At 42.1% G+C, this 12,216-nt stretch overlaps 1 protein-coding gene across 1 annotated transcript; it reads right to left on the bottom strand.

Moving 5' to 3' along the window:
• Window positions 1–7,554: 7,554 nt before the first annotated feature.
• On the bottom strand, window positions 7,555–11,997 carry LOC108654757 (ubiquitin-protein ligase E3C). Its single transcript, XM_018106287.3, has 8 exons — window positions 11,189–11,997; window positions 10,379–11,135; window positions 9,910–10,321; window positions 9,732–9,853; window positions 8,936–9,661; window positions 8,733–8,877; window positions 7,973–8,672; window positions 7,555–7,907 (listed from the first exon to the last, which is right to left on the bottom strand). Exons 1-8 carry the CDS (start codon window positions 11,522–11,524, stop codon window positions 7,740–7,742), a joined length of 3,366 nt encoding a protein of 1,121 aa, XP_017961776.1. The 5' UTR covers window positions 11,525–11,997; the 3' UTR covers window positions 7,555–7,739.
• Between the last annotated feature and the right edge of the window lie 219 nt (window positions 11,998–12,216).

Raw genomic sequence — 12,216 nt, 5'->3', positions numbered from 1 at the left:
CCGATATTTTTTTTATCGATAAAAAACCCTATCGAAAATCAGTTAAAAAATTATATCTCCCACATCCTTATTACCACCTCACCCTCATCTTTGTAAAAGTCGTATATCAAATACTAGAGACTTGTGATTGGTATACACATACTTTTAAACACTATGATTACGTTCTGAAAGTTTCATTACGATCATACGTCTAGAAATTAAATTATTCAACAAATAAGAGCGCTATCGCCTGTATATGCGTGTGTGTGTGTGCGTGTGTTTGTTTGTATGCGTGTGTGTGTCCGAATTATTATTGAAATATCAGTTGCTTGAAGGGCTTAGGGGATCTCGTAGTCGAGCAGTCTTGACTGGAGCTTTCTTACTTGTTTTTATTAATCTTTATAAAATCATAGCATTAGCTTACGTGAAAACTCTTGGAGATATTACTTTATCCGATTTGCCACGCACCCAATAAACGTATATATATCCACCAAAGCTCGTGAGCTGCGGTGGTCGATTCGGATCTAAATTCCAAATTTCAGCTTTCTAGCTCTTTAATTAATATAATTTCTGGCGTATCGGAAAATGCATCATCGCAGACCCCATAAAATATATATATTCTTGACTGAGTCAATATAGCCCTGTCCGTAGGTCCGTCCGTCCGTCCGTCCGTCCGTGTGTATGAGTGCGTCGATCTCGGATGTTATAAGAGCTAGAGAGCTGAAATTTGGCATGCATACGCAGTACAAGCAGTACGCCCCTTTTGCCAAATGATTAAAGGTTTTATTAAGATTGTATTTCCACAGAAGAAATTATTCAACAAATAAATTCTTATAATATTGGGCAAACTGCACAGTTAGCAGTGTATGTATATGTGCATAAAAGAGGTGCAGAATGATTAGAAACCCAGATTAGAGGGTTCAGGGTATCTCCTAGTCAAGCAGTCTCGACTAGAGCACTCTTATTTGTTTTCGATTGCTCTGCTTTTGTATGCTGAATCGTGGTCATCCCTAGAATTCCTCATATATGATAAGCTCCATCTCTTTTCTATCTTTCCTTTTTTCAGCCTCTGTCCGTCCTCGGTAGAGTCTCTGTTGCATCACACATGCATGCATACCGCACAGACATATAGACCGCGGATCGTCCACAATTTCCTCCTGACTGTGGAGCATCTCCAGCGCGCAATGGCTCGCTAGCGATTGTTCCGGAGTGCTGCTCGTGTTGCTAGCACGGCGGGATGGTTGTAATACGCGATTTGCGGCGCCGATTGCGAATCGCGTAGTGCAGCACATGGTCTCCGCTCTGTATGCTGGTCAGCGAATCTAGGGGCGTCACGGTGCGTATACCTAATGCTGCGCATAGCACATGTTGTGCCTGGCTAATGCTCTGCTCGTGCGTGTGTTACTCTTGCTGTCATTGTTACACCGGCTGCTCCATCAGCTGAACCACTCGAGTCGCCAGCCATTCTTGTCGCCAGCCATTCTTGTCGCCAGCGACTTCTGATATACGCTGTACCAGCTGCTCTTGCACTACGTGGGCTTCGGCGAGCATCCGCTGGATCGTGTGAGTACAATTATATATGCAGCCATAATTTAGCCAACAAAACGGCTCCAAAGTTTTGTTGTATGCAAAAGTTTTTATTGCACTCAGGAGTGTGCACATACACACATACAGAGAACGAAAACGAGCGAACGCACACCCGCTTACACACGCGCCAAGAGCCGACTTTAGTTTTGGTAATAAAAGTTATTTGAATTCAAATGTGTAAACGAGCTGCCTGCCCAGCTTCCTGCCAGTTGTGCCAACTTTTACGGCAGGTTTATTCTGACTCTCGTAGCCAAGAGCTGATCGACTTTGTCAGTCATCTAGAGCGACAGAGAACTTAATCAGTATAGAATGTTTACAGTTACTATTTGGCCTACTCAATTTTACAGTGAATGGTAAGCACAAACTCGTGTATATCTTCCAGGATCACAGAAGCTTCAAATTTGGATAGTTAAGTTGCTAGTAGCCTGCTCTTCCAATTACCCAAAAAAGCAAACTATGAATCTTAACTTGCTTCTGAACTTAATTTAACCAAATAAACCACAAATAAAGTGAACGAATAATACACTTGACATTGATGGTGTTTAGTTTTGTATTGATCTTTTTTCTTCTGAGGTTTATATACTGGGTTTATGTACCCAGACTCATGCATATTTTCCACCCTTAAATCTAGTGTGCCAGTTACTGAGTGTGTAAGGGTCAGCATTGGGCTATTACATATTCTTATCTTATCGCTGAGTGTGTAAGACTCCACGTTGGTCTATTCCTATCCTATCGCTGTGATTTTAAGGCTCAGCTGCTAGTCGTTGAGTGTGTCGGAGGCATGTATACGATCTTCGTATATTCATATGTTCATGCCCGAATATAAAGCTATAATGATAACTTCATATCTATGTCAAAATATATTTCGAATACATTTAGATATATATATAGAATTTGCTTATATATGCAGATATATACACATAATGATAATTTTGTCAAAATACAATTTTTTTTCGCTGGGTCTGTGAGGGTATTAGATATTCGCTCATAGGTTTCATTTCACTAAGCTCCGCATTTTTTCCGTAATGCGCCCCAAACGGTGCGCTAAACTTTTGCCAGCCGTCGGGATCGTGGCCAAGCAGTTGTTGGGGCTTCAATGGCTGGACCGGCCGTGCTCTACTCCACGGGTAACGATATATACAACACACGTTACGTGTGCGCCACGTCGCCTTAAACACTTTTTGTTTTCGCATTTAAATTTTGGTTCACCATGAAATATGGCAAATAAATCGAGCCCGTGTTATTTTCTTCGAAAACTTTATGGCTTATCTGTGCTTCGTTTGGGGCGCGTACTCAAAAGGCTAAGCCGTGCCACGGAGCGGATGCTGAGCGAGCCAAGAGGTTGGCGCCAAGTGCTTGGTTGGTTATTAGGCTACGGAAACTAGCAATTGGCTCTGGAAAAACCATTGCTATGGATTGTTGCTTGTGTGTGTTTTGCAGGGGCTGCTCTTTTTACAGTTGCTTCCAAAAGGTATAAAAGTTTGACAGGCAAAAGATAGCTTCGGAATCTTTTTGGTAGTGCAACTAAAACTTTGGCGTACACTTCAACGGGCTTCCATAACACCTTGGGAAAATTGAATCACATGCAACAAATGCAGCTGAGTCAAGCAAATTACTTTGCACTTTTGTAAAATGTCAGTTACTCAGATTTATTTACCTTTCTTGATTTTTGTACAGCATTATCCATGATAAACAATAAATCAATTATGCATTTGATCAATAAATTTCAATTATTATTACTCAATTATTTAACCAAATAGAGAATTTATAATTCAATTGTCATAAATTGTTTAATAGAAAAACACTTTTAAACACTTTTATTGAAAGAGTTGTCACAGTAAAAGAATCTGTCACATCGAAATTAAAGTCAAACCAACAAAACCACAGGCAGTCGGAAGCTAGGTGCAACCGCGTGCTGTATCTCGTCATAAGTAAGTCGCCATAAAAAAGAAGTCAACAAACAAACAGGCAAACCGTAGACGAGCTCAAACTGAGTCTCAGAGGGCACCAAAATTGCTAAGCAAATAGCGCACGGCGATGAATTCCCCTCTATCCAGTGGTCGAGGGTGGGGGCTAGGTTTCCTAGTGCGCCCTCCGGTCCACATACATGTCTCCTTCTCCCCTTGCTGCCTATACGCTCTGCCCGCTGCCCGCGCAAATAAATATTTGTGCATATTTAGCTAAGTGCCGCTCTTCGCCCCTTCGCGCCACATAAAGTTCAACACACTTTGCAACAGTAGTGCAAGTGCGAGAAGGATGATTTGATGCAACAGCAGCAGCAACAATAACAAAACTGAAAGAAAAACAAATCAGAAAACAAAAAAACTGAGAGCCAAATAGTGAAGAACTCTCTGGTAACACAAACAAGCTGCCGGCTGTGCAAGGAAACACAAAACTATTTGCCACAAGTTGCAGCGGGGCGCGTGCAAGTGGCAGCAATTGAAAAGCAGCAAGAACATCAAGGGACGACGAAGCACAGTAACAAGAACAAGTAAGAAAGCTCTAGTCGCGACTGCTCGACCGCGAGATCCCCTGAACGCTTCGATTAATTGATATTTCAATAATTATTCGCAAATGCACACACCCAGGTATACGCACGTACACATAAACACGCATTGGCTGCAGTGTGGGGTTGCAATGGAACTTAATTGTTTAATAACTTTTCTTGTGGGTGGACTATCTTCATGAAACTGATTGATTTTAATATACATAGATATGTATGCATTTGCCAAAGTCTCTAGTATTTAAAATATGAGGGTGAGGGGGTTGATATAAGGGTGAAGGGTACATTTGAACAAAACCCGAAATTCTATAAAATACATATGAATGTACGTAAAGCTTAGCTTTAAAGATGTAGCAGATACAAATTTACTGATTTTCGATCAATTTATAATCGATAAAAAACAACGGGACAAGTTATCGATTTGCGCGTGGTATACACAAAACCATTTTACCCTGATTTCCCATTTTCAATGGGTGCAGGGTATAAAAATACAGCGGGAAGCCGGAAAATCAAATAAGCATCAAAACAAAACGAAATGTGTCGCCGCAGGACGTGAGACATGGACTGACAGATCAACTGTCAACATACATATTTATATAACAAAAAAATCGAAAGCAAAAGCAAAAAAGAAAGACCAAAACTGCAACATAATAAAACAAATATGCTACATATATGGAGTCGGGGTGTCCTACTTCATAATGCCCGAAACGCTGCGAAAAACTGATATACAAAGTCCGTTAGTATTACATTTATTCATAGTTATACATACATACAAAAAAACTGTATAATATTATTTTAAAAAAATTGTTGATAAATGTGTGTTATTAAATAGTTTTTCACTAAAAAATATAATATTGATAACAATACTGATATTTATCATATTTATTCTCTATCAAAGTCGCAAGTTAGGCCTGTACGCATAGTTTTTCTGGCAAGTGTATATGTATAACACATACGCACGCTTTCAGCTTGGGTTAGATCAGTATAAGGTCTTCATAAGTTTTCTGGATAATTAAGTTAACAATTAATTCGCATTAATAGGTTTACTACGAAGGAAATGGTGGGGCCTGCCATGCAAAATCTGCGAAATACCCAACCTCATTATATACAATATAGGTCTTTACATTTCGTGATTCTAGAAGTCTACGAGATTATTTCGACCAGACAAATGAGCAACAGAATAACGATTGGTTTCTTGACGGAGCTTCAGTTGGGACGTCAGCCTGAGTCGATCTAGTGCGGGCTGTCCTTCAAGAACCCAAGCCTACCTTTTGTAGAGAACAAGCCACCTGTTTTTTGTAATTATCGTGAAAACGCATCAAATGTAGCTCTAAACAAATGCGAAAGTAATTTTTTGTTTTGACCAACAGGTAATCTTACAACTCTTGACAAACACTAGAAGCAGTGCGTTTTCACCATTACTAAACATAATAGCTTCCCATTTTAAACGGATCCAGAATATAAAATCAAATATATAATTCATCAAAAACAAAAAATTTAATTTTTCTCTAAATGCATCAAAAGTTCTAAAACAATGTTAAATAAAAAAAAAGGACATCTTACTCCTTTGCGTCAGTGTGCCAGCTCGAACACATTGACGCTTGTGTGTGTCTGTGTCCATGTGTGTCGCTACATGCACTTCCGTGTGCTTTGCGTCACAATGGAACGGAAATAGCAGCTTGAACACGCTTACCTATCCACACACACACACAGACACATTAACACGAAAACACAAGTGAACACACACGCACCAGAACAAGAACACTCCACAGGGAAGATCGTAAATTTCAATGCTTGACTTTTGGCTTTTGAACCTCAGTTGAAAATTTTGCATTTTGCAGAACATTCTGGAACGAATTCCAGGTGAAACTCCGGCGGTCACGTGGTCACCTGCTGCACTGGCCAGACTAAGGGAAAAAGCTAGTACTAGTCAAGTGAGTTAGCAGCTTTGTGACGATTAAAGAATGTGTTGTCACTAAGAGAGAGATAGATAGATAGAGAGAGAGAAAGAGAGAGAGAGAGTATATAGGGAGGTGACATCTTTCTATTACTTTTGATTTCGACTTTAAATATTGATTGTATTATGGATTCTACTAATATGATGCGGCATAGAGCTGTGGCCGAGTTTTCTACAAATGAATATGTAAATGATATTTTATTTGGTTTCAGGTAAAAAGTTGACAGTCAATACTGTAATCATCTCAATCCATAGATTTACGTATTAATAATAACTAGATCTACTCTTGGTGAATCCAGAACGTGAAAGTTTTTTTTAAGCGCCTTCGGCTGTTATTTGTATTATCGTGGAGTTCTAAAGCTAGAGCATCGCAGTGTTTATATAGCTTACGCTTTCTGGTATATCCTCTTTGAGAAGAGGAATTTTGAGATCTTTACGGAAGTCAAAGTTTGTCACATAGCATAAAGCCCCTGTTATTATTCTAACGCTAACCTTACAAGCTCAGCGATATTCTAATCCTTTCGCACTTCTTTTATGCACACATATGTATGCACATGCATTCACACGCACGCATAAGCCAGTGCTCTGCTAACTGCGCAGTAAGCAGCAACTGCGCTTGGGCTGCTATATGAACTCAGCTCGTCGTACTGATCAAGAATATATATACTTTATGCGTTCTGCGATGATTCCTTCTACCCGTTACATACTTTTTCACAATACCATTATACCCGGATTTCCCATTTTCAATGGGTTCAGGGTATAAAAATATCAATACGAAACTAATCTTCATCGTAGTATTTGAATATTTGATTTACTAGCTGTTCATCAAATGGCCGTATTTTATTCTCAACGCTTAGCTGCAAGTGCGGTCCTAATAGACAGTACATTTTCTTAGTCTTGATCTTGACTTAAATATTTTTGTTGCATTTATATGATGCCTCCACTCAAAATCTAAATGCACTCGCAGGAATGGTAAAGTCATTGCGTGAGACTGTGGGACAGCTTCCAGTTTTCGCTCGCACAGACCCTGAAACGCTCACCACTGTTCTGCAATTATTTAGCCAAGCTTCAATTAGACGAAGCTCTTCTTTAATCAGATTGAATGCAACAATTGGCTTAGTGCAATTGCTGCGGTGTCGCCAGCGTATGTTGCTATCTCTAGATTGTATGCGTATGCGGAAAGGGACGGATCGATCATGATTATATACACTTATGAAGTCTGGAGTCACGCATTTTATTAAAATCACCTGACTTGTAGTGTACTTCAGTTTGCGTTCCGCCCCAATGCAACGGAATCAGCGGCCTATGCGACCCGCACAAGCATTTCCAGCCACAATGAATGAAGCTTGGTCGGCCGAGTGACACAACTTGAGAAGTTAACCGTGTTGCTTTTGGGCCTCAACTTTAATTGTTAAACAATAACGATTCCAAAATAAATTGTTTATTCATTTTTTTTTACATTTATATTGTGTACTACTAAGAAAAAAACACAAATCAACTAAAACGAAAACTTGGAAAACAGACCTCATAAGCTTCCTACTTCACATTAAACAAATTATTACGTCCCTCATAAATACATAGGTAAATGAACTGGAATAGTTTGCTTGTCCATCCATCGGTTCTATTGCTGGAGAGGAGTCCTGTTGTTCCCAGTGTGGGTTTATTGCATTCGATATGTGTGGGTAATTGATGTGGTAGATAACAATGCACACCTTAACTAAGTTCGAAGCCCACACCGGACTGTATGGCATAGATTAGTTTTTCGCGCATCTGTTCAGCGTTCTTAAAGGGCGGTAGCTTCAATAGGTTCGTGCAGGTGCTGGCTGTGGGCAAACGCTCCATATCCCCAGCGTTCTGTATAAAGAAGGGTGGATCCAAGTCCTAAGAAAAAACATCAATAATCAATTATGATAATGTTAATCCGCGTTGCTGGGTATATAACTCACCTTAAAGCCCAGCAATGGTGGTCGTGAGCAGCTGGTGACAAACTTGAGCAGTTGCCGTCGCTGCAAATCGTCAAATCCCTCCACAGCTTCCCAGAATGCGACAATTGACGGATGTTCTGGGGAGTATTCCCCACCATATTTGCAGTGTTTTTTCAAGTCCTCTAGATCGATGGGTATTTCGGCGCCCGATATGAGTATTTGCAGCTCTTTGTTGCTGAACATGTAAAGCCACTCGATGGGCAAGACATTGGACAACCCCTTGCGGAAGGCTTTGCAGTGACGTTTGATTTGCACATTGAGCTTATAGTTAGCTATTAACTGTAGGTACTCGATCCGATTTGAATTGGTTACCGGAGTGCTCTGACCCTGAGGTTTGAGCTCCACCACCTGTGTCTGCCCCAGCGAGCTGCTGGCGACTGTAAAGTCTAAATTCAGTTCACTAACATCACCCGGATAGTCCTTGAGGTAAAGTAGATTCCTGTAGAGCTCCGGGTCTAGTGAGGCCAACTGATGTATATCCACGTCTGAATATTTTCCAGCTAGTTTGGTTAGGAAAAATTCGGCCAGCGGCAGCTCCACCAATAAATTTTCATAGATGGCTTTACCCAAAATACGACCGATAAAATAATAATGCTTTTCAAAGTCACTAAACAGATCCGCGACATTCGGATTAGGATACAGTTTGTTATCCGTCGTTACCCTAGGAAGGGAATATACAATAATATTAAATCAAAATAGTTGTTCAATCGTATCATCTTACATAAAGAATCCCCGATTAGGATCAAACGAAGTTTTTATGAGCTCCGATAAAAATTCTCGAAACACGCCACCACCATCAATGCCTGCCTCATCCAATCCCAACTGCGACACAAACTGTATACGAAACTTCAAGCGTAAGTCCGGCTCTGAAAGATACATGGCCGCTTAGTAGACAGAGTGGGAAACAATATAACAGCTTCCTACCATTCTCTGGCCGCAGTTTGTCGTAGGCATCTTCATACAAATGCGTACGACGCACAGTCACCATGATAGAGGGACCTTGCAGAAAAGCCTGCAGATGACCTTGCACGCGCATCTTGTTAGCGGCAACTAGGCCTTGCAGTATGCTCACGCGCTTACTGAAAGGCACGACGAAGGGAATTTCGCGCAATATGGTAATGGACCGTTTTTGCTTGGTCGACATGGGCGGCCCGTTCTCAAAGTCTTCGCGTGTGAAGTCGCGTATAGGTTGAAATGGCCGTATACCACGCATGCGACTGCTGTGAGTTAACGGCAGATCCGTTGGCCTGTCCAGTGGCAAATCCAGCCGAGAAACAGTCCAATGGCCTTCCGGGCAAAATCCAAGCCGCAGATCGCGCGAGTGTATTTGATTAAGCACGAATACGACGACATTTAATAAATTGGCCCAAATCTGCTTTTGATGACGCAGCGTCTTGCCATCGGCATCTGTGTGGCCCAGTACACTGCGGAAGGCGAGCTCCACCAGGCCTAGGCTAATGTCCTTAAGCGTCTTCGACATTTGCACTATCTCCGGAATGGAGAAGGGCATTAGCCTCGCATGATGTGGTGCCGCTTCCAAAAACTTCTTTTCGACGAATTCCACATCGTGCAGCGTAGGCAACAAGCGTCCAAAGAGCATGCAAAAAGTGGCTAACAGAGGTATAGTACGATCTACGCCCTGCTGCTTGGCTGCAAAAGTAATTCGATTAGATACACACATTAGAAGTATTTTAGCTGACATTTTGTTGTCTTCACTTACGGACAACACCCTTAGATATAAGTGAAAGAGGGGATGAAAATCCGAGCTGAGTTGATTCGGCGGCCAGCTTAAACCAAACAGCACGTATGAATTTTGGCGTGAAAGCCAAAGTGTAGAGCAATCTTTAAAATAAAATCAGAGCTAAAAATAAAAGTGCTTGCGCTACGAAGAACTTTACCTGTATTCATAGACTGCATGCTTATTGTAAATCATCAAATTGTGACAGATCTCGCATAACGCATAAATAACCTGGCTTTGCTCAATATGCGGCTCAATTTGGTGCACAATCAAGTCCACCCGCTGGGTTTCGTTTAATATGGCTATCGATTCTAACAGACTGTTCCGCTCCTTGCTGCTCAGCTCGCCTGGCGTGCGGCAGGACTGCTCCATGTCGTAGTCGAGCGTACGAGTCGAGGGCTGTCCCTCGTCCTCTTCTTCATCTTCTTCATCATCTTCGTCCTCGGAGTCTGTGTGCCGATGTGGCGTCGCATGCGTGCGCAGCGTAGATTTGGGCAGCTGCAATATGTTCGGCATCATTTGAGCAATGACACGGACATAGACAATTAGTAGGTTGCTCTGTTCTAATGTGCCTGCAGATCAGTCAACAAATTAAATATATTTCCATGAGCGAATATTTGTGTACACACCTAGGTGGCTACGGTCCAGCACTAAGAGCGAGTTGAGCAAATACGAGCTGAACAACGCATCATTTGTCTGCTGATTTGACGACTTTGCTTCTCCATGCATAGTTCCATAAAACACATTATTAGTGCTAACATTGTCTGTGGCTGTGGTTGTGGTTGTCGCTGTGGTCGTGGCTTCAGCAACAGACGCCGCCTCTCTAAGATCCAGTATTGCATGCAGCGTGTGCATGAGCAGCGCATAAGGAAAGTCTTTGCTCTCCGCCAAACAAGGCAGCACGAAGTTGCGCACTGGCTCTGTGTGCGTTGTGGCTAAAATATCGGAAATGAACTTGCGGCAAAAGAGCTGAGATAACTCGCTGCAGGGCTGACGCAGCGCCACGTTTAGGGGCCGCAACATCAGCTGCATCAGCGCATCGACAAACGGAGTGGGAGCGTGTAGTGTCTCGCCGTCCAGCGGCGGGCATTTGTCATCTAGCAACTGGCGTAAACGCTCGAAATAATTGCGTTTGATAAGGAAGCCAAAGACACACTCCAGATACTTGTAAAGCACCGTCTCATCCTCCACATAGCGCTCCACGGCTGCCACCGTAGTGAAGGTCTCCAGCATGCGTAGCGGAATAGCTTGCGCCTTGTGCGGAAGCGCCAACTGCACCAGGCACGCGTCTAAGACCTTGCACACCCGCAGCAACCAAACGGAATCGTGCGCTGAATGCTGGAGCAGACGTGTGGGATTTCGCAAAATCTGCTGACAAACTTCAACCTGTAAAGGCAATCTAATGAGTTTTGATGTAGCTATTTGCTAAGGGCGCTTACCAGTCTGTCACCGTCCTTGGCCACACGATTGCTGTAGAAAAAATTGAGGCGACGTAACAGAAAGCAGAGGCTCACATCCTCCGTAAAGCGATCCCGATGCGTCTGAAAATACGCATCGAACGCCTCCCGCTCGGCTCGCTTGCGTCGCTGGCGATGGATGAAAGAGCGTGCGTACGACTGCAGAACGACTGCACCGTGAGTCTTCTGTCGCAGCTCATTGCGCTTTTGTCGCTCGAGCGCCGCCTTCCGTATCGCCGTGTCTCGGTCACAGGTCTGCGAGGCGCCACCAAGACTTTGCACTGGTCGGCGTCGATACTCGCCGTCGAACCCAAACATGACACTGCAATTGTTCTATTGCGAATGTTGTTGCTGCTGCTTATTTTGTCCCAGCTGATCAATCGCACTTCCCCGCTCAGCACATCATTTCTGTTTCTTGATTGGCAGAGGCGCACACTATGAAAAATACCAAACTGCAACAGACGGCGGCGGCCACGATTATCCGCTGATTAAACTCCAACCAAAACACACTTTTCACTTGACTACGTTAAATTTTCTGGATGCGTAAAAAAACTTGCTAAAACGAATGATTTGTATATTTTTCCTGTGGAGCGCAAAAGCGCTAATTAATGACAAAAATTGCCAGCTGTTCGTCGCTGTCCAGCACTGTGCGACTTTACAGTGTTATTAACCATCGAGGGAGCAGTTGAATATCATTGCGAACGTTAGAAAAATTCCTCTGAATTTCATGTAACTAATACTCGTTTAAAATGTTTATTCTATTTTTGTTTCTTGTTATATTAGTGTTATGAAAGAAATATCAAGCAACCTTTCTATTGAGTTGATCATTCCGCACATCTATTAAAAAAAAGTATGAATTTAATATACCGTTCTTAAAAAATATAAATTAAATTGTTTTTATATTTTTGTCGTAAGTTTTTATCTTCCATAATATTAATATTCCATCATTAAAATATTGAATATGTGCCAAAAAAAAAGAATATATATATTCCACAGATTATTATTATTTT

Source organism: Drosophila navojoa, chromosome 5 (assembly GCF_054131105.1).
Source record: "Drosophila navojoa isolate 15081-1374.11 chromosome 5, UAZ_NAV_1.0, whole genome shotgun sequence".
NCBI lineage: Eukaryota > Metazoa > Arthropoda > Insecta > Diptera > Drosophilidae > Drosophila > Drosophila navojoa.
The sequence above is the reverse complement of the archived record's forward strand: the minus strand, read 5'-3'. Positions and strand labels throughout refer to the sequence as shown.

Bases quoted from the DNA above. Each gene is read 5' to 3' on its own strand.
- LOC108654757 (XM_018106287.3), bottom strand. From the start codon at position 11,524: ATGTTTGGGTTCGACGGCGAGTATCGACGCCGACCAGTGCAAAGTCTT. The intron at 9,854-9,909 runs GTAAAGTTCTTC...TTTATTTTAAAG, and splicing joins CATGCAGTCTATGAATACAG to ATTGCTCTACACTTTGGCTT. The intron at 9,662-9,731 runs GTAAGTGAAGAC...TTACTTTTGCAG, and splicing joins TATATCTAAGGGTGTTGTCC to CCAAGCAGCAGGGCGTAGAT.